Source organism: Lagopus muta, chromosome Z (genome assembly GCF_023343835.1).
Source record: "Lagopus muta isolate bLagMut1 chromosome Z, bLagMut1 primary, whole genome shotgun sequence".
NCBI classification, from domain to species: Eukaryota; Metazoa; Chordata; class Aves; order Galliformes; family Phasianidae; genus Lagopus; species Lagopus muta.
In genome coordinates this window covers 69,589,610-69,610,926 of record NC_064472.1, presented here as the reverse complement: position 1 = coordinate 69,610,926, position 21,317 = coordinate 69,589,610, and the positions used below count along the sequence as shown (strand labels likewise).

Genomic DNA, 21,317 nt, shown 5'->3' with positions numbered 1-21,317 from the left:
AAATCAGTACATCAGGATCAATAACTAAACACTACCTCTAACCACTTCGCTAAGCACCAGAAGTTCTGATCAGGTGGGAAAAAAAAAAATAAAAAAAAAATCAAAAGAATCCCAAGTTCAAACACCTAATATAACTGAAGATGTAACTTGTTCCTCTGGGACCTTTTTCCTCTGACTACTGCAGGTCAGTATTAGAGAAAAATAAGAATGCACAAAACATTACTGGTACAAGAGAACTGATGCCCATGCAAAAGAAATTTGTATAAAGTAAAGGACATTTGGTTTTTATTCATTCAGATTCATATTCCTGTCAGTTTCCTAGTTCAGTTACTTCCTGATCCTTCCAGATTCATTCCTTTTATGTAATATACATACACTGAATCAACAGCTGTACTGAAGTATTACTTCCACAGATACTTCAACAGGTGAACATTTTATCAATAAGCATCAGAGTTTGCAACATCAGAACTATTAAACAGTGCAAGTCAAGAAGCAGCTGGAACGTCTGATTTTTAAATATTTAATGACAACATATAGAACACATTTGCTCTGCAGGAACCAATTTAAAAACTGTTTTCCTGAAATTTTCCATTGCTGCTAATAGCAAAGACCTGCTACTAGAACCTCAAATAATATGAAATCCAAGTATTTTCACTGCTTTAATATTTCATCTCTCAGCATCAAGATGAATTGATTTACAGCTTTCAGCCCAAAACTGTGAAAGCTAGCAGGTTAAGCAATGAAGTTGCCAAAAAAAATGCAAAGATCAAGTCTTTAAAATAGAATGTCTCAATTTCTTACCATCTGCTACTACCTTTTGATACTTCAAATACTGTACTTATATCTTTTTTTTTTTTTTTTTTACCACTTAGCTTCTTAATAGTCTAGAGAGCAAGCAGGGAACATATGTTGCCTGCATGAACTTTAGGAAAATGTGATTAAAATTTAAAACCCTCTACTTAAGGTATTCTGGGATCTTAGTGTTTTAGAAGTCAGAATTTCAATATATGTTTACCTCCAACAGCTTCCAGTGTAAATTTTTAGCTTAGGATGCTTTGCCTGATAGATACTACCCATTTCTTTTAAAATACTTGTTTTAGTGGAGAAAAAGAAAACCAGACATCCACAAAGCGGGCTAAACATTTCTGCAAAGCATACAGGTGTATATTGGGAGAAGACAGACATTAGGAATATAAGCACCCTTGGCAAGCACAATAAAATAAGGATATAGTTTCTGCTTAGGCAATGTTCTCAGAGGTGACTGTACGAGGCAAGTGTCTTAACCTGCACTTAGGTCAGTATATGAGATGCCATGATTCGAGATCTCTTCATGTATTTCCAATAGAATGATAAAGCAGAACAGTGAGCTTGGTTTCAGCTGTCACTGGTCAGGAAAAGGCTGCCAGAAGAATGTGTTGCCATGCATTTATCAAGTCTACTTTCTGCCTCCATTCAAATTAAAGACGGACTCATTCCAAACAAACCTTGAAGGCTGGTTTTCTACTTTATGCAAGACTGTTAGGTTAATACATAGGTGCTATGCAGAGTTTATGCTGGTAGTAAAAGCTTGTACTAACACATTTGTGACAAAAGCAGACTAGCAACATGGGCTTCCTTCTGTAAATAAAAGCAACTTAGTGTGTTTTAATAGTTCCCAAGAAAGGTCTTTTAAACACTTCTTCACCTACATGCCTAAATTAGTAAACAGACTGAAAACAGGTTTTGCTTTTACAGCTTGGGCTGCAATAGATAGCACAGAAATGCCTTTTCAGTACTTTAATCAAACCAAGTTTCCTATTCCAGTCCCCATGTTATGAAGAATGCCAGCTAAACCCAGTGCCAGAGTTCCAGGTTAGTAATGGAATACTTGCTCATTCCATGCCCAACGCAAAGGGAAGGAACAGACCAATCTGCAGGTTTGTTCACTCAGAAAAACAGACACAATCAGAACCACAACTGGCCACAAAGTGGTAATCTGTGGGATCCTGGTCAGAGGGACCAGGATGATTCACCCAGACATGAGGCTCATCAGAACACTGAGATGCAAATATAACTAATTGTCTCAGGATGTTTCAGCACAGCAATATCAGTTCCTACGCACTGGATCCCCCACACTGCCACACAAGGACAGCTATGCTGACCAGCACAGCTCTTTATATGTTCCTATCAACAGCTCTGCTGAAACACTGAAGCTCCAGCTCTTTTACAAATAAGCCTAAGGTAAGATGTTAGAAGTGACTACTGATAGACACAATAGTTTACAAAAACCAAAGGACATACCTCAAAAAACAAAAAACAACCCAACTTCTTTTGAACTTTGACATTCCCTGAAAAAAAAAAAGTAAAAATGGTGAAGTCTCCTTACAGATGGGAGTTGCCTGCAACTGCTCACTGGAAAATCTTCCCCTTTGCATTTTTACCATCTTCACTCAAGCATGTTACTGCAGAGTGTGAACACTGGATATGATGTCTCATATATGGGGCTTTCATCAGTTTTAAAGTTAAATATTGAAGAGAAAAAATTCACTGATTATAGTAATAAACTTGTGCTCACAAGGATAGGTTACTGTAAGATTTTGTACTTTCACTTCTCTTTGACCACATTATGAAATTCTGTGTTTGACTTGTCAGGCAGGAGAACCACCACAGCCACCTGCACTTCTCTCCTGCAGCACAGCTCACATTTGGCAGACCCGGCTTTCCAGTGGATAGCAGAGCAAAAGACCCAGCTGCAGAGAAAATCTGGACCAGCTGCTGGGAAAACCTGGATCAGCACGAAATTAAGGTAAAATTTGGTTTCAATTCTATCTATAAATCCCAGCTAGACATTTTAATCTACTCTTCTCTCTTTTCTTTGCAATTTCCTCAAAATGGAACATAATTTAATCGTTATGAAAGCAGATGTAACAAGAAGCTGAGTACAGAGATGTGAGCTTTACAATGGACACAGATCATGAGCAGATGCTATTTGGATGAGAAGAAAGGTCTAAGAAGAGTGAGACAACCGTGTGAGAAACTGAAAAAGCCCACAAGCAATCCACTGAGATAAAAACATCTCGCAAGGTGTAAAGCATAGGATTCTCTAGTCTAGAAAGAAAGCATTTCTTCACAGTACTATTCCCAAGGGTATCTTGAAATACAGCAGTATCTCCTTATGAAAGCAAGACATTTTTTCAATAACTAAAGACACACTGTATACAGAGGATGAGCAGTCATGTTGACACAGGTGAGGCCAACAGTTGGTCTTCCATCAGCAAGTCATCAACTCTTTCCTGTCATTATTAAGTCAGTCATTGAGCAACGGGTTTTCTAATAGAATATGGCCTATTCCTCATCATTTCTCAGGAGCCCTACTGATCAACAATAGCATTGTATTCAACACATGGCAACAACACACCAGAATAACAGCTTATGTTTCATTTAAGATTTTAAGGGTCTCTTCTCTCCCAATGCCCATTCAGGGTTTACAGCTAGATGAATGCCCTCTACTTAGGAATCAGTCAGCTTTGACTCTCACTCAGTCCCACGCCCCTGGATAGCACCGAGTTACCTAAGAACCATGTTTCATTTGGAAAAGCAACTGTAATTCACTGGTTTTTCTGGACAGAGAAGATGCTTCAACTAGAAAGGCTGTTATAACTTCCAGCAGCTTCCAAAAAAACCCAAAACCAACTACCTTCTGTTCTAGAATTCCCAGGAGGAACACACCTTAGGAAAAAACAACTTCCCACTCATGTGAGAATTTTCTGCAAGCAACGTTGTTGAAGATACCTGAAACTCTTTCATGCAAAAGTGATAAAACTTGATTCTATAAGCAAGGACAGATCAAGCTGGTACTGCACTTAAATACTCTGTTCCGGTGTATTGTGTGCTTATACAGTTAGAGTATACCTTCAAAAAATCATTGGAAACATCACCAACATAATAGCAATGTATGTTTAAGTGTCCTAACATAACCTGAAGTTAATAAGATTTTTCATAACCTCAATAGACTTTGAAAAGAGTCAGCTAGAGAATCTCTATGCAGCATGTCACAGTATCCAGCTGCGTGTTTCAAAAATTACAATGGTCTACATTTGCCTTTGGCCTTGCAAGTAGCAGCTTGGTGTATAAGAGTAGCACCATCTATTTAAGAATATGGTCAGTTTAGGCTAAAAATACATTGGTGGTCTCAGGAAGAATAAGAAAAAAGATGAACAATTAAGCCCAAGCAAACATCTGAGCACTGGTTACCAATTTCAGCAAGGATGGCTCAAGGCATTTTAAATTAAGTGTCCAGAGAGGATGTCCTTGACCAGGACACTGGTTTTCCTTCGGCTTCTTGCTATTAGCACTGAAGAAGACGTAAGACACCATCTTCAGACATTAGGATAAGAAAGGATAGATATGGTACTTTGGGTTTGACAGGCCCTGAACTGCACTCTCCAGTTATAATTTTTTAACCCTTCTGTAATCTTAAACATGTATTATACTTTAGGAAAACAGTAGATGAGGAAGAACACCAAAATACATAATTTAACACATGAAGAAAGTCAGCTCTTCTCTCTTGAGCTCACAATTTATGTCCTGCTGGCAGCTACATTTCCTGGTCCCTGCTGTGCTGCTTTTTTCTTTAGATCAATCTTAATACAATTGAGAAGAAGGTGACTAAGAACCGTTCTTAAAATATAACTGATAAAGTAAAGCGTAGTTCTTCAAGATGAACATCTAGCAAAATTACCTACCATAAAGGAACACCAAAAACAGGCTTTCAGAAGACCTGGTCTGAAGTGGATACAAAAGATCTCTACTGCAGGGAACCTGCTTTAGTAAGGGAGTGGAACTCACTCATCTCTAAAGGTTCCTTCCTACTCCTACAGTGCTGTGATTCAAGTTGCTTCCATCCACCAAATCACACATGCAGAAGCACCGAAGTTAACAACAGAAAACAAATGGAAACCCTGTTAAAAACTACCAGATTCAGGTTTTCATAAAAGTGCTTGAGACAATATAGGTAAAATGCTGTACTATCAGAAATCTATCGTACTACAAGAGAAATGAAGCAATTAAGATCACTGATGTCTTTCTACAAAAAAATGAAATAAATATTGTGCACTCCAGTGGATATAAGGATAATAGAGATTAGAATATAAGGAAAAAGTCTTTTACAATGAGAAGCACTGAAAGAGGTTGCCCAGAGATGTGCTTGATGACCTGTCCCCAGAGACTCTATCAGACCCTGGGCAACCTGATCTAGCTGTGGTGACCCTGTTCACTGTGGGGGAGCTGGATTAGATGGCTTTCAGAGGTCCCTTCCAAGGATTCTTGATTCTATGCTAATCCCAGGATAACAATTCTGCTGACTGCTTTGCCTTTAAAGGGTCTGCAGTACAGAAGACTTCAAAACCCGCAGTCAATTATCATCTCTTTAAGAATTACTTACAAGATGTAATTTACGTGCAAAGGAAGAACAACAAATAAAAGGAGACATTCTCCAAATTTCTTTGCACCTGGAGAAAAGGCTTTCCTACTTCTGGCAGCCCTGAGACCTTTCCCATCCTTATCATTCCTGATTCTGATCTAATGAATACACTCTCCTCACTCATGCCCAACAGCTGCAACAGCATTACACACTTCAAACACCTCCAGTTAAAAAAAATAACCACTTCACTTAAAACGACAGGACTACGTAGTATAATATCCAGCCCTTTACAGGAACATACAAAGAACAAAGCAAGCAGCCTCAATACTGCTTCTGTTTTCTGTTTTTCTGTTTTCTGTTTTTGAAGCTGAGGTGAACGAAAAGAAGCGTACTTTTAAGTTCTCCATGTTCCTCCTCAGCAGCTCTCCAAACATAGAAACACTGACAAGCACATCATTGAGTCTGCCCCGCATTAATCACTACATACCTTGTAAAAATGTGAAAAATTAATTATCCAGATATTATTTACCTATAAAGCCTTTCAGGAAAAAGTCTTACTGCAAGGATGAAAGATGCCTGCAGTCAAAATTTACAATGTCAAATAGCCTGGAAAGCCATTAACTTGAAAGAGGTCAGATTCTCAGTACTTCTATAATTTCCAAAGTAAGTGCATCTGTATTTTGGAGTAAGTACTCTTGATGAGAAAAAAATAATTGGTTTTAATAAGCCAAAGCAGATGTTCATGCTTGACATTTGAAGCTTTCTGGATGCATGCAGAAAAGTCGTATCCTACTTAGACTTTCCACAGCATGGAGAGGGCTAAGGACAATTAAATGTAAATTGGTCCTGTTTTTTTTAATTATTATTTTCTTGCATTCTTACTACTCAGCCCTTTGGCAACATTTACAGCCTTCCTCCAGCACTGGTTTGCCCTACCACATCTATTTATACTGGATACCTTTTGTGCAGGCTCAGAGAAGATCAAGCCCGCTCAGCCCAGCAGTCTTAGTGCAAACTGCACTGGTGTGAGGAGCCTCTGATCCTGGGAAAGTTGCAGTATACTCCTGCAAGAAAAGTGAACTGACCTAAACAGGAAAAAAACTATGCAATGGAAGGAGAGACAAGTACAATTTAAAGCCCAGTCTCAGATTCTGTGTTATTCACTTTGGAGTAGTTTGGCATTAATGAAGAGCCATGTCATCCTATCGTGGTTTACAGGACATGACAGCAATATGCTTTCACAAGTGAATTCTTTTCTGAACACAAGGACTAAGCATTCAGATAAGCCAATTAAATAACATTCATCATCTGACAGTATGAAGGGATTTGAATTTCAGTGAAGAACAAGTTTTACTTGGAGGTGAAAAGGTAGGTGTGGGGTAAGAAGGGGGCTTAAAACAGTTAAAGCTTTGACAGCATCTCCATAACACAGCTAAAAGTTGTATAATTACCATTTATATAACTCCTGAAGAAATTTATGGCAAAAAAACATCTTTATCTTTGTTCCAAGATAAATTGTTCTACTGCTTCAGATTTACTAGAGTGCTTCAATTTTACCTGAAGAACACTCCTCAGGTATTTAATAACTAGTCTGTCATGACCACAAAACTGTCTGGCACCACACCTCCTCTCTCTATCTTTGCTGATTGACAACATCAGTAAAATTCACTAGCTTTAACTAAACCTCCAAACAGAATTCCCTTTTGCCACTCACCAGATCAATGTTCTTTAGTACTGTAAGAGCAGAACTGAGGTGGTAAGGAGGCTCTTATTTCACCTGCACAGTTCAATTGCCCCTGGGTATTTAGAATAAGAATGGTTTAGATTGGATAAAACCTCTGAAGATCACCTACTCCACAATTCTCTCCAGAGAGATGAGTAGAAGTGACATGACTAAAATTTTCTTCTAGAAGTGTCAATGTTAGAGAGGAACAATCAAGATATTTTTTTCCTGCTGCACTAATTCAGAAATCAAACAAGTACTTTTCTATCCAGTGTTTTGTTATTTCTTATGAAACACTTTCAAAAGCACTGTCATAGGTTTGTAATGGTACAGATCTTGAGCAGCAAAGTTAGAGGACAATTCTTTTAAAATGAATCCTACTGTGTATCTAATTAATGGTTCTAGATAGTGGTTCACAGCATCAGTGAAACTGCACAGTATAATGCCAAATGCTTAATGACATACTATCTCAGAGGACACAAACAAGGCTGCTGCACATGCCTTCAAGTCTCTCCTTGCTGTATTTCCAACACTGAACCAACAGCTCACTGCTCTAATTGCAGTTTTGTACAACAAGGCAGTGAACCACGAAAAATTGATGGCAAAAGTAGGACTTCTCTGCATGTGGCCAGAAAATCACTGAAACTTACTTCCAACTTCCTTTTGGAAATGTTATATGTTAAGTCTGATATTTCTTTAAACATATGCAAAGCTATGAAGGAGTGGGAAGAAAACCCATGGATTTAATACTTTAGATAAAATACTTCTTAAATCTATATTCCCTTGACAGGAGATAATTAACCACATAAACACTAACAGTCAAGTAAATAACTTGAAAGAGGAAAAAAAAACCTTACTAAATCTGATTTTTAAAAAGCAGGTAGAAGGCAGTTAGATAATCGATGCTATCTTACACAGAAGGTTAGGCCTGCAGCTAGGACAAGCTATTTTCATTCCCATTTCCAATTAATATCTGCGTATGTGACTGCACCACATGTCACCTGCATTTAAGAAAACCACCTGTTAGCCCTTGCATGGGGAAGCTCTGCCATATGGAGAGCTGAGATAAGGACTGAGGGAAGTTCCGCAGCCCCATCTCACCTTGTGTCAGAAACAAGCATCATGTTACTGATACAAGCTCCGTCCTTTGGGAGCTCCAACCCACTCACACCACATGCATCATTCAATCACCTTGGCACCCACAAGAAGGAAAGCCAAACTCTCAGATTTGTGTCCTTCTGCTAGCATTAATCACATTAAAATCCACCTCCTGACACAGCTTTGTACCAGTTGAAGGACTGACCACTGTTTTTTTTTCCGCCCTTTTAAGAGAAAGAATTCTGTCTGTGCAAAAGTCATTTACGACTTACTGAAAGATACTGCCATTCAGATCATCTTATTATTTAAACTGTCTTTCTGAAGGAGTTTTCCCTAAAGTGAGGTGAAGGAAAATTCACAGAGGAAATCTACCTAACAAAGCATGTGCTGAGTTCACCTATCTACATGAAAGGAAGTGATACTTGCAGTGCTGTTTGCACCTCTAAGCTTTCCACACTTGGGAATTATGTTTTCAGGACAGAACAACAAGCTACCATACAAGCAAATGGGTAATCAAAAGCCATCACTGCACACACACAGGTCTACAGTGGCTTTGCTCTATTTAGGAGTCAGTGAAAAAGTACTTCCTAGAAACATCTTCCAAAAGAGAAGCCATAGAAAGCATAGAAAGTGTTTCATGTCTTCTATGACATAGCTTATTTTCACCTTGAAGCTGAGTATCTCAGTGAAGCCAAAATTCCAGACTACTGGCAATTCTAATAAGCCTACTTACATGTATTCCATAAAGCACTACACAGGATGGTCTTTTAGAAAAAGGCAGTAGACAATAGGTTCAATTTTGCTACCCACACAAATAGCCAACAGCTCGCAAATTCATGTTTTAAATATATTTTACCTTAAGACAGTAGGTGGCATCCCTTTTAGGTGTCAGAGGAATATAACCAGTGTTTAACAGTTATATTATACTAAAGGAGAAGCTGTGGATGAGGGGTACCTGTCATATACACAATTCTAGAACATCTCATATTGGGATCAATTCTCCCTGAACAGGAGAGCACTTAGTTCAGGCACGACATGAAGGTCCATCACCTAAACAATTTCCCTCCAGAACTGCATGCCAACAGGGAAACAAGCACTCTCAGCAATTAATCTAGCAAACTGAGAAAATTTTTACAGACATCTGAGAAATGCAAGGAGAATACACATCTTTTCTTCTGAAGTAAAAATAACCACTGACGGCACAATTCCATCATTTTTCAGGACTGTACATTAAAAACTGGCTGACATCCATGTTTTAAGTTTCGAATTTAACCTCAAATCAAATTCAACCACGAGCTGGATTTTGAGTTTGCCAATAAGTACATAATTTTTAAATGGGCTGTCAGGTCCAGATAAATAGGAATACTGCAGGTTCCATCAGAGTCTTGGTACTGACTGCTCAGAAAGGACTGCTCCCCCAACATGTTCCTGCACAAAGAGCTCTGATATCAGCTTCACTTCTATTCAGGATAGTCTCTGGACTGATTAGAGGAATATGAAATACAGCCTGCTTCCCAGGTGACTATTTATATTGCTTCAGAGACAAAGGCAGACATCCCTGACAGTTCTTCTCAACCACACAGACATCTCAGCTCTTCTAACAGAAGCAACTTTCTAGTGTACCAAAGCCCTAAGTCCTGAAGCACATCAGAAACCCCCTTAACCAATCCTTTCCACTGTAGTGTTGAAACTGGTAAAGTCAATCAGTTTTAAACAGCATATGGGTGAATACAACCATGAGAACTTGCCCTGAAACCCAGCTTATGCTTAACAAGGGAGGGGAAGGGAGTAAAGCAGTCTTTTCCCAACTATTGTACATTAACCTTGTAAGAATTTGCTGAAGTTGAACAGAATGGAACACGGGCAAGAAAAGTCAGAACTTGCCATTCTGTCATAAGAAAAAAGCCAACTCAGTCACTTGTCTTTTAACACAGTCCACAGAATACCCTGGGCAGATGCATTCCTTATTCTTACAAACCAAGATATTTAATCCTAATTAATGCTAAGTTGCATGTACTTGCAACATTACTGGAGTACAAATTTATTCCAAGCCTCCTTCAAAATCTGCACATGCTTCTGGAGCACCAAATGATGTCCTTCCAACTCACCCCACCAAACAACATGGAGAGCTCCCTGTCTGCCACAGCCAAGCACCTACCCAAATCTTTTCATGACTCAGTGTTTGTCAAACAGCAGTATGTGTGTGTTTCAAATAGCATCACATACTTATAAAACCTCATTGATACGGAAGAGGTAGGAATTCTAATTGTAATCACTGTCACCTTGAATTAATTTCAGCTATGTTCAACTGGCTCAGCAGGGGCTTTTAACTTCAAACATCTTAAGAGGAGAGCTTTTGGTTACAAGATGGAGGGGCGTCACTGCTCAAGAGATCTGACTGCAAACCCTGCAGTTTAATGAAGAAGCTGGCTGACACACCGCCTTCAGGCACTAACATCTGTGGAACGGATTCAGAAGTCTCCATTATCTGATTGATTTTCATCTCCTATCCTGAGATTTCAGAACCCAGACAACTGTTTGCATGAATATTTTCTTCTGTGTATAATTGTGTGATGATACACTTTAAAAGTATTAATAACAAAAACATAAGAAACATATGCTAATTATAAAGCCATTTCCTCTTCACCATGACCCTGCCTTCATACATTTGGAGAAAAAGAAACCATTTTGCAAGAAAGAAAAAGATGCAATTGGAATGAAGCAAGAAAAAACAACTGATGTGCCAGGTCTCAATATTTGTACTTTTAGAAATTCAGTAAACTAAATTTAGTAAATAGGAGACACAGGAGTGTGCAGTGCAAGACATCCCCTGCTCTCCTCTTTTCAGCCTGACAGATCATCAACTTTTCTCAGATGGGTGGCGATCACAGTGCTAGTTACTTTCTGGCCCAGGCTAGCAGATCAAGAAACAGGCACCTTGCTCCACAGCTAAGGACTAGATGAGCCAGTGCCAACCTTAGCCACAGCTCCGAGCACTGTGGCTTAAGTTTTGGAAGAAATAACATCCAGCTCAAAATCATATTTAGCATCTGACTATGAGTCAGTCATCTTACCCTATAAATAATAAACAGCCCAGGTGCCCCTTCGAGCTCTCCTGTATGACAGCAGACTGAACAACAGGATGTCCCTCTAAGTAGGGATGCCTTGAGAACACATGCACTGCAGTAACACCATACACCTTGACATCAAGAGACTCTTTGTTGATACAGATCCTCAGTAAATGAGTAACAGCAAAGACCCCAAATCCTACATAAGCTTCTATCTTAGATTGACTGTGTACATGTAATCCCTTAGACCTAAGCCATTGCCAAGCTAGAAACTAGGGGTGGATTTAAACATATTGAAATCAAGGTGGAATTTAGAAAACAAGAGTCTCCTCTAAACCTTGTGACTCAATGGGAGGGTCTCCTTGAGAAGCCTGTTTAGTCCTATAAATCTTGTAAAAGTAGGGTAACTTATCTCAAATCTTGTGAAGTTTGTCTTACAATTAAGTTTTGTTAAATTACTTTTTTGTAACAATAAATGTACTGCTGCTTTTCTTTTAGAAGAGAGGTGTACAGCTCCATCCATGACAGGAGCTAAAACAAGAACATGAATTCCAAACAAATAACCATATAAACACTAACTACCTCACACAACCTTGCAAGACCAGTAACTCACGATCTTTGTAGCCAAAACAGTTACCTCAGCATTTCATTTTAAGGACATGCAAGAGAATATTTTTAGGCTGCAAGTGCCTTGAATTATATCCTCTTATATGAGAAGGCAGGTAGAAGTGCACAGGGCAGCCTTTAGACGAGATAAAGTATTGCACATCTGTAACTCAAGCAAACAAAGCATTTGATATGATTTCTCATTTAGATCACACTCACGTGCAAGTGCTAAGAACTTGCAACTCTTGATTTTCTATACTTAATTACAATCTAGCTTTAAATCTAACTAGGTTACAAAGGACAAATCACCTACTTCATGGCGAAGTCCTACACTATTTTACTGCCAACAGCAGAACACCTGAATCTCATTTGGAAGAACACAAGTCGTAAATAAGAAAGTCAAGAAGTCAAAAACGATTTAGTTTCTCAAAGTCATAGAAAGCAATACATACTTTTATTGTTTTAGTTTGAAGTCTCAATCCATTCAGGGTGTTGATAGCTTTTTCAGCATCCTTCGGGTCAACATAGTTCACAAAACCATAACCCAAGCTCTGTCCTGGTTAAAGAAAGCAAAAAGTGATCATTAGTGTATCTATGCTGTCAAACAGAAAGCTAGAAGTGTTTTAAAAACCTGAAATGCACGAGTTATACTGAGGAACAATCACCTGCAACAATGAAGATTAAGATGTTCACAATGCCTTATTTTTCCAGTAAGGCTAATATCCTTAACTAGCCTTCACTTTTCCCATAGATTACTCTAAGTTCAATGAAGAAAAGGCCACAGTAATTTTAATGAAAGACTTCAAAAAACTATATGAAATACATTCAGTAATATGTTATTAACTGTTGGGAGACAAGTAATGCAAGATTTTTCAAGTTCATCTTTTTAATTGAGTACAGAAAGCATAATGGTAAAATTCTCTAATAATACTTCAAAATAAGGGAATTTCAAAGGCATTTTAGTATCAGAATTTGAGCCAAGAGATCTCCAAAGCTGGCTGTTTCTACAGATACTACTCACACAGAGTAGTATCTTGCTGCCTCATGGTAGCAAGGGGTTTTAAAAGACCATTTTGTTTCTCTATTCATATCAACTCATACAAATGACTGGACATCAGTTAAGTATCATTAGAACAAAGATGCCATGTTAACAGGTTCTTCCAGCATCACCAGTTCAGATCACAGATAGCAACAGAGAACTTCTAACTCTTATTGAGCCACAGCCTATTGCAATCAGCATGCTGTATCTACGCACTTATTGAGCTCTTCAGACTTTCTTCAAAGTCTCAAAACCAAGCATGTAACATGCTTAACTAGCTGCCTTCAGCATACTTTTTTAAAAGACTTCCTGCACACAAGGACAGCTACAAAAATGTAACACAACAACAGGACACTATCTAGTACACATACCCTTCATTAGCATGGATTTTTTTTTTTTTTTAATACAAAGTCCTTGAGTCTTTGAAGATTATTTTAAGAACCTGGAAAAGTTAAATCCAAAAACATGAACCAACAAGTCAAAGCCATGGGAAGCATCCAATACAGCCCACTTACAGAACATTAGTTTGAGGCGTTACCTGGCAATGTACTGATAAAGGGATAAACAGTATTACATAATGCACAAGTATCAAATTTGTTTATCACAGGAAAGATATAAAAGCCATGATGTATAAAGTTCTTATATGGTATCTGGCAAAACATACGCAACAAAAATACCTGATGGGCAGAGACAAGAGGGGGTTCAGTCACAAACCCACCACTGCTGGTAGTGTTTTGTATAAACTACTATAGCACCAAAAGTTTAGCAGAGAAACCTCAACTGCTCAGTGCATCCATTTTTCTCCATTCGATCTAAAATAATAAACACAAGAATAAAATGGCTAGAAGCAGCTGTGAACAGATGACCATAGGCAAAGTGCTAAGTTATTAACAAAAAGAACATCAGCACTGAACTGGACAATGCCCTGAGCAGTCTGCTCTGCACAGCCTTGCTCTGAGCAGGGAATTGCACTTTATGATTTCCATAAGGGCGTTCATTATCAGTGGTTCTGTAACAGACAACGTGGAAATCTATGGAAATATGGTCTGTGTTCATTTATGACTACCTAGATAACTCAGTTAAGTTTCTTAACCTAAGTTATTTTTTTCCATGTTAGTTTGATTACAGCAGAGCAATTTCCACACCTGTAACCTCCATCATTCCCACTGTCTGCAGAAAGTCTCCCTAGCACTGTTTCAAAAAAAAAATAAAATAAAACAAAAGCAATTTCAATGAATGACTTTCTTCCTAAGACAGAAATGCTGATTTTGTGTTCTTAGTCATGCTCCAGGATGAAACTCATCTAAGCCACAACTTAGATTAAACTTTCTTACAAAGAAAGCTACTTCATGTAACACGCTCCCAATATATTCTTATTTCTAGAATATAGAAGATGAACAGAGGAATAGAAATGATTTCTGCACATGAGTTTCATTGTTTTTTACATAAAAAACATCTAGACCACAGCAAACAAAGACCATATTCGAGAAGTCATGGCTGTCATACCCTCCACAAATGGAAAAAAGGAACACATTCCCATTTCTAGATAAGGGAAAAAAAGATCTAAGGAAACTACAAGCCAATGAACCTTATGCCTGTGCTTGGGAAGATCATGGAAGAGATTCTCCTGGAAACTGTGTTAAGGTACAGGTGGGATGAGCAGATGATCCAGGACAGCCAGCATGGCTTCATCAAGGGCAGATCATGTCTGACAAGTCTTATGGTCTACTATGGAGGAGTGACTGCATTGGTGGACAAAGGGAGGGCAACAACTGTCATCTACCTGACTCCTGCAAGGTCTTTGACAGTCCTGCACCACAACACTCCTGCACCTTACCTCGAAAATGAGATATAGGTGTAATGGGTGGACTATTCAATGGACAAAGAATTTGCTGAATGGCTGCAGTCAAAGTTGCTATTAATTGCTCTCTGTCCAGGAAGAGAGCTGCTGATGAGTGGTTTCCCCCAGGGGTCTGTCTTGGGATCAGCATTCTTCAACATCTTTATTAATGACATCAACAGTAGGATACAGTGTACCCTGTGCAAGTTTGCTGATGACACCACACTGAGTGGCACAGCTACCACAACAAAAGGAAGGGATGTCATCCAAGGGGACATAGACAGGATTGAAAAGCAAGCACATAAGAACATAATGACATTCAACAAGGCCAAGTGCAAGCTGCTGCATTTGGGCCAGAGCAATCAGATGTGTACAGACAGATTAACTTACTGACAGTAGCCCTGTAAAGAACAACCTAGGGGGACTGATGGACAAAAAGTTGGACATAATCAGAAGCATGCTCATGAAATATGGAAGACCAATATGCTGGGCTGCATCAGAGTGGAGTGGGAATCACGGGAATCACCTCCCTCTGATCCACCCTCATGAGGTCCCATCTCTAGTACTGAATCCAGGCCTGGGGCCCCCAGCATAAGAAAGATGTGGAGCTATTGGAGGAGGCGCAAAGAAGGACAACAAAAGATTATCAGAGGACTGGAGAACCTCTCCTATGAAGGAAGGCTGAGTGAATTGGGCTTACTCAGCCTGGAAAATAGAAGGTTCCTGGGAAAATTCCATTTCAGCCTTCTAGTTTTTTTCCTTTTTAATACAATATAGTAGCAATGTGACAAGGGGAGAAACTGTTTTAAACTAAAATATAGGGGAGATTCAGGCTATATTGTACAGATACCACTTAGAGGGCAGTGAAGCATTGGAAAAGACTGTCCAAAAGAGCTGTGGATGTCACAGCAATTCTTGGCAATTCTGTGTCAAAGAAACACATAAGCCCATGAGAAGATAAAAGTCTGGCTAGCAACAAGCAACACAAAGCTGGAAGTCGAACCTCATCTCTTCCAGGGCTGTTTGCTTCTGCTTTTGTTAAGGGAAAATGCATAAGGGGTTTTTTAGTTCATATACGAGTGGTTGAGTTCTAGAAAATCATTCCACACAAACCAGTAGAAGTATTAATTCAAACAATCAACAAGTTTCCCAATTATTGCAAAGTATGTCCAAAATCTGCTGGTTGTTTTCTCTCTTTTTTGAAAATAAAAGTTGAGTTAGAAAGATTAGGATTTAGAAATTCAATTAAATGTTTCACAGCCACAAAAATTTACATTCCAAACTTGGCTAGCACTAATGGTATCTGTAAAAAGCCTACAAGAAATCTGATCTGACTATACATTTCCGATGGGGGAAGAACAGCATATCTACTGCACACATTTCACTCTTTCCTTAACATGGAATTAGCTAGCAAGTATAATACAAATAGATTCTCATTCTGTGCAGAGACGTCTTTTCTTTAATGTTCAAACTTCTTGCTTTCAAAACAAGCTGAGAAACTAGACACGTAGGCTGTCCACCACATAAAACATTTAGAAAAGGAACTTCAACATTCTGTAATTAAAATCACTAATTTATGTTGCCAGAAGCTAAAGATAAAACCAAGTAGCTTTGGACTTTTTCATCTGACTCTTCTTCATCAGCTAACTTCATACACCAGAGTAGAAGTCACCTGCAAATCATCTCACATTTGTTTCCAAGTCTAATAAGATGTTTAAAGTACATTTGTTGAAGTCCACAAGTGTATGAGAGAGGAAAAAGTAAACCTACAGTTCTCCTTAAGTTAAACAATCCTTGGATTTAAACACAAATCAAAAACCATCTCTAGTGCCACTTCAGAATAAGGTCATCTGCATCTAGATCTTAACCTCAGAAGTGTTTCTTCCCAATTTGTGCATAATGGCACTGCCAGCAATTTGAAAAGCCACCAATGGCTCTTGAGGCCATTATTTCTTATTGTGAGTTACTACTTCTCCCACAAAGGAAAAATAATACCTTCAAGGAGGTTACTTTGCCCATTTCTGTAAACGTGTAATACTTGACACTACATGCTCAACTGCATCAAATGAGCTTCTTCACCTCAACAGTTCTTGTGGTTGTTTCACAGCTTAACATCTAAAAATCTGTTTCTGTATGTTTTGTACTGGATTTTATGCTCTGGACTAAACACAGAAACAGTATAAATGGTAATCCGTGGTGTAGACTAAAACTAGCTAAAAGCTAAACAGAAATCACTTACAATAGGAAAAGCCAAAGTGGAGAGACGATTAGAAGAAAAAATCTGATAGAACACTCCTAGAAACGAGGCTTCTTCCCAGGTATCTTTACGAGTATTACCAAAAAAACGTAGAAAAAAAAACAAAGGAATGGGCAGCAAAGCTGTACAGAACTTCTTACTTTCAGAGAAGCAGAACAGGTGTGGAACTGACTCCAGTGGACCTCATCACCGCTCACCATACAAGGTAAATGCCACCACAAATTACTAAAGCCCAGTAATCACAATCACACACTATTACAGCATCACAGCAGTACTAATGAACAGGAAGATAAACTATCCTGGATTGTAGATCTCTTTGCAACTTCTGCTGAAGAACTTCTTGGTTATTTTCAGCAACTTCAACAACTCTATGGAGACTGTTTATACCACAGTCCTGTTCTCAAGAACAGAATGTTAGAATCAAAGACCACGATGAGGATGCTTAGGATATTCTTCTGGAGAGAAGGAATGACAAGATGATTGATCAACTTAACTGGCTGCTTAGCGAAATGCAAGTTTAAGTCTTCCCCCAGATTTTGATTTGTTATTGCACATCACTATACAGCACCATGCATCTCCTTGAAGCACAGGTACATACAATATCTAAAGGAGCTTACTGCTGGGTTACTGAACCCTCAAAATCCACTGCAAGCCACCTCATTTCACTAGGCCACACTTAACTACTTATGCAAAGTTTTCTCATGAGCCTTGGGAAGAATAGACAAGGTTCCCTCATTACTACACAAGTTTCTTATAATGATTTAAGTAAGAAACAGGTGACATGAAAGAAAAAATAAGCCCTAGTGCTGTCCAACTATTACCCAGAAAAATGCTCATGCCCGAAGTACTCAACTGCATGAAACACCTAATGCATTCTGAGGTAAACCCCAGTTTAAGGTTGAAAGACATTAGCTAGCATGACTTGTCTCAGAATTTGCTTTAGGTAGGAAAATTAGGAGCATACTGTCAAGGACAACAACAGAGCAATCCCTCTCTGCCCACTCCTTCCTGTCAAGTCTCACTTTAGGTCCACTATCAATGTGCATACCAGCTCATTTCCAACTGAAGTGGAAACCTGACCACTTTTTTCTTGTACCACCTCCTATAGATTCTCATTTGTATATGCACACCCTTTTGACTTGCTATCAATTTAGAAACATTCTAACTGTAAGATGAAGCAGAGTTTTAGATTCAAATAAAGCGTCCCCACTTTAAATTTGGAGGTGTCTTCTTGCTAATCATCATCTGCTGATCAGCAGTTTTAGGTTGGGTTGTGATCATCTGTCCAAGGCAACAGCATCTCCCAAGACCATCTATAAACCACTTCCTCTCACTAGTTTGACTCAAACCATTTGTACTGCTTCATCCAAGTCTTCGGTTCATCATTTCTAAACAGTAATTTTGAGTACACAAGATCAAAGGAAAACTGAACAAAATTGAACTGAATACAAAATTATTCATCTCCATCCCCTTTTTCCAAAAAACTTGCATTAAAGTTCACTTACGTTAGAGTTGTGCAACCAGCTAAACCAGGACATTCAGCCCAACCACAGCAGGACAGCAATGAAGACACTTGTTATAGCCTCTCCTAGGAACTGGACTGCTGACAATAAGAAAAAGTACAAATTTTTTTTTTTTTTTTTGGAAATGCGTTTTCTTCTGAAGCTTCACCAGAACTGCCACATAACAGCTACATTTCTTCTTGCTGTGTTTCCACAGAAGCACAGAAAAGAGCCCCCAGATCAGTCAACCTTCTTGATAAACAATTTTTTTTTTTTTAAACTGCAACAACTACTGTACTTAGAAAATCACTGCAAGCAAGTGCAACAAAAGAGAACCTTCCTATGGAGACAGATGTTTGCATAGCTCCTTCCTTCTACAGTGGGCAAAAGATGACAGTATTTTGTAACTTTATTTTAAGACAGTAGAAAAAAGTGTTCCTCTCACGTTTCAGCCCAAGAGGTACCACTTAGTTCCAGGACGAACATACTTCTGAACCCTGTGGGCAGCTCAGAACAAGAAATACTATTTCAGACAAGTGCCAAAAGCAGCTTCTTCAACAGCTCTTAACGCTGCTGGACTGGATATGCAGTAAGAGAGCTCAATCATCTGAACTACGTAGTCCTGTTAACAAAATTTGCCTGAAAGTGCTCAAGTGTCATTTACAGTCTGTTATAGCTTACGAGAACAGCTTGAAACATTGACAAGGCTGAGCTTTAATAGATGCTAAGTGAGCCATTTTTAAAGCTACTTCTAAAATGCAGTTATAGCTGTATGATACAGAAATCCTCAAGAGGTCACAGACACAAAGTGAACTCAAGTGCTGCATTTTCAACAGCACTATTTTAACATTCACACAAAAGGATGTATACTGCATGATTGGTTGGAGAGCAGATTAGCTTGGAGATTAGATTTCATGACTGACTAAAACATCCTGGTGAATTATAAGGCGTTACTTTATCGTGCTCTGCTCTCAGGAGAGAAAGAGACTCCTAACAAAAATGCAGAAAGATGCCTCTGAATCTTGGCACACCCACCACACGAGGGAGTCCTTGGCTGCGTTGTTTCAGAGCGACCAAGCAGCAAATGTAAGTGCTGAACAAGCCACCTTTCCAGCCCTCCGTGACACTGTGAGAGCATCCAAGCTCTGACAATTCAAGCAGTAGCAAATACCTTCATGCATTTACTTTCCGGAAGAATAAAAAAAATTAAGGTAAGGCAGGCTAAAAAAAACCAACAACAACAAAAAAAAACAACTAGGATTCTAGTAGGGTGATTTTCCAGAAATCTCAAGACTGTTTTGACTTAGGCTAAGAAGTTCTATTGTGAAATACTGTAGTACAGGAATTTACCCATTAAGAACACAAATATCACACAGAACTGAATAACATTACATATTATTTGCGTCAGTATTTGACATGTTAGAACATGTTACTGAAGCTAAGTAAAGCCTAGGAGCTGAAATTTTCAACAAAAAATACTTAAGAATTCTGGCCGGGTGCTTTTTATTTTTTTTTCCCCCCATAACTGAACTTCAGTAATGGAAGTTACACCTTCAGTGCTTCACTCCTTCGAGACAGATTATCTGCTTGCTATCAGGACTGCTTATTTTCTAGTGAAAACCATTTTTATGCCAAAGATTCTTAACTATGAATAACTTAGCTTAAATCCATGTTTTATTCTTGTGTACAAAGCTCAGCACTCACGATTCCCTGAAGTACTGTTAAAACAAGCCAATATCCTATCCTTTTAAACAGTACCAAGTCAAGCTAACAGCAACTTAAACACTGGGCATGAGAGGCAGAAGAAAGCCTGAAGCTGTAAACACTGGTGTAAGAAGACTATTAGAAGAAACACCAAGGACAACATTGAAGTCTACATAGAAAGGCTCTCATTTTCTCGGACCTGCACCAGTTTAGACATATTCCGGAAGTTCAATACAGTGGAAATGCTGCATTGCCTGACGTGCCAAAGCACAAGCAGTGTGGTTGTTCATGCAAATACCATGTGAAGATCAACCTAAAAACTGCCGTTAGTCACAGCCAACAAAATCCTGAAGGCAAGCTAAAGGGGCCACAGGAAAGATCAGTGAGCAGGACATATAGCTACAAGTCCAACTTCAAGAGCACAAGCTTGATGAAAAGTTTCAGAAACAGGAGCATGAAATAGTCCAACTGAATCGTCTTGATTCACAGCTGAAGTCATCAGAATGCTCCACAATACACCAGGCTAATCCTGCTGAGTGACAAGGCCACAGAGCACTGTGTGCCTCAACAACAGCATCACCCAGCCGCTACGTAGTGGCTCCACTTCAAAAGTTACTGCATCAGTACTGTCAAAGGAGCAATTTAAGCCACTGAGATCACCAGCATTATCATGACACTGAATAAGGCTAGGAGCACACACTGATGATGAAAGTTACTCAGCCATAATACTGTAACTAAAATTGTACTTCTCTACTGAGAAGAAGTAACAGATTAAGTACTAAATACCAGCACTACTGTCTTCTCACCATTTTCCTTCAGTAGCAATCACTATTCAAGTTTCACAGTCCTTTCGAGTTAGTATTAAAGTTTGAACTGAGTTATAATCAGCTTCTGCAAGATGAGAAAAACTGCAGGAGCCACTAAGCAATTCCTGATTTAATAGGAATTTGTACTTGTAGATGGACTGCATTTACTGAACACTCACAGCTCTTACCACTGAGCTGGCAAGCTATGCAGCTACCAAGAAAACACTCGTGACCTGTGATTATTATTAGATTTCCATTTTTGATACTATGTCA

General features: G+C 38.8%; 1 protein-coding gene across 14 annotated transcripts in view; it reads right to left on the bottom strand.

Annotated features, from left to right (window-relative positions):
* ELAVL2 (ELAV like RNA binding protein 2) overlaps window positions 1–21,317 on the bottom strand; it is an 86,804-nt gene that overhangs the window by 15,939 nt on the left and 49,548 nt on the right. For all 14 annotated transcript variants that reach the window (XM_048931148.1, XM_048931147.1, XM_048931146.1 and 11 more), the window contains one exon: window positions 12,349–12,452. In XM_048931148.1, coding sequence (XP_048787105.1) covers window positions 12,349–12,452 — 104 coding nt within the window. The remainder of the gene's footprint in view (window positions 1–12,348; window positions 12,453–21,317) is intronic.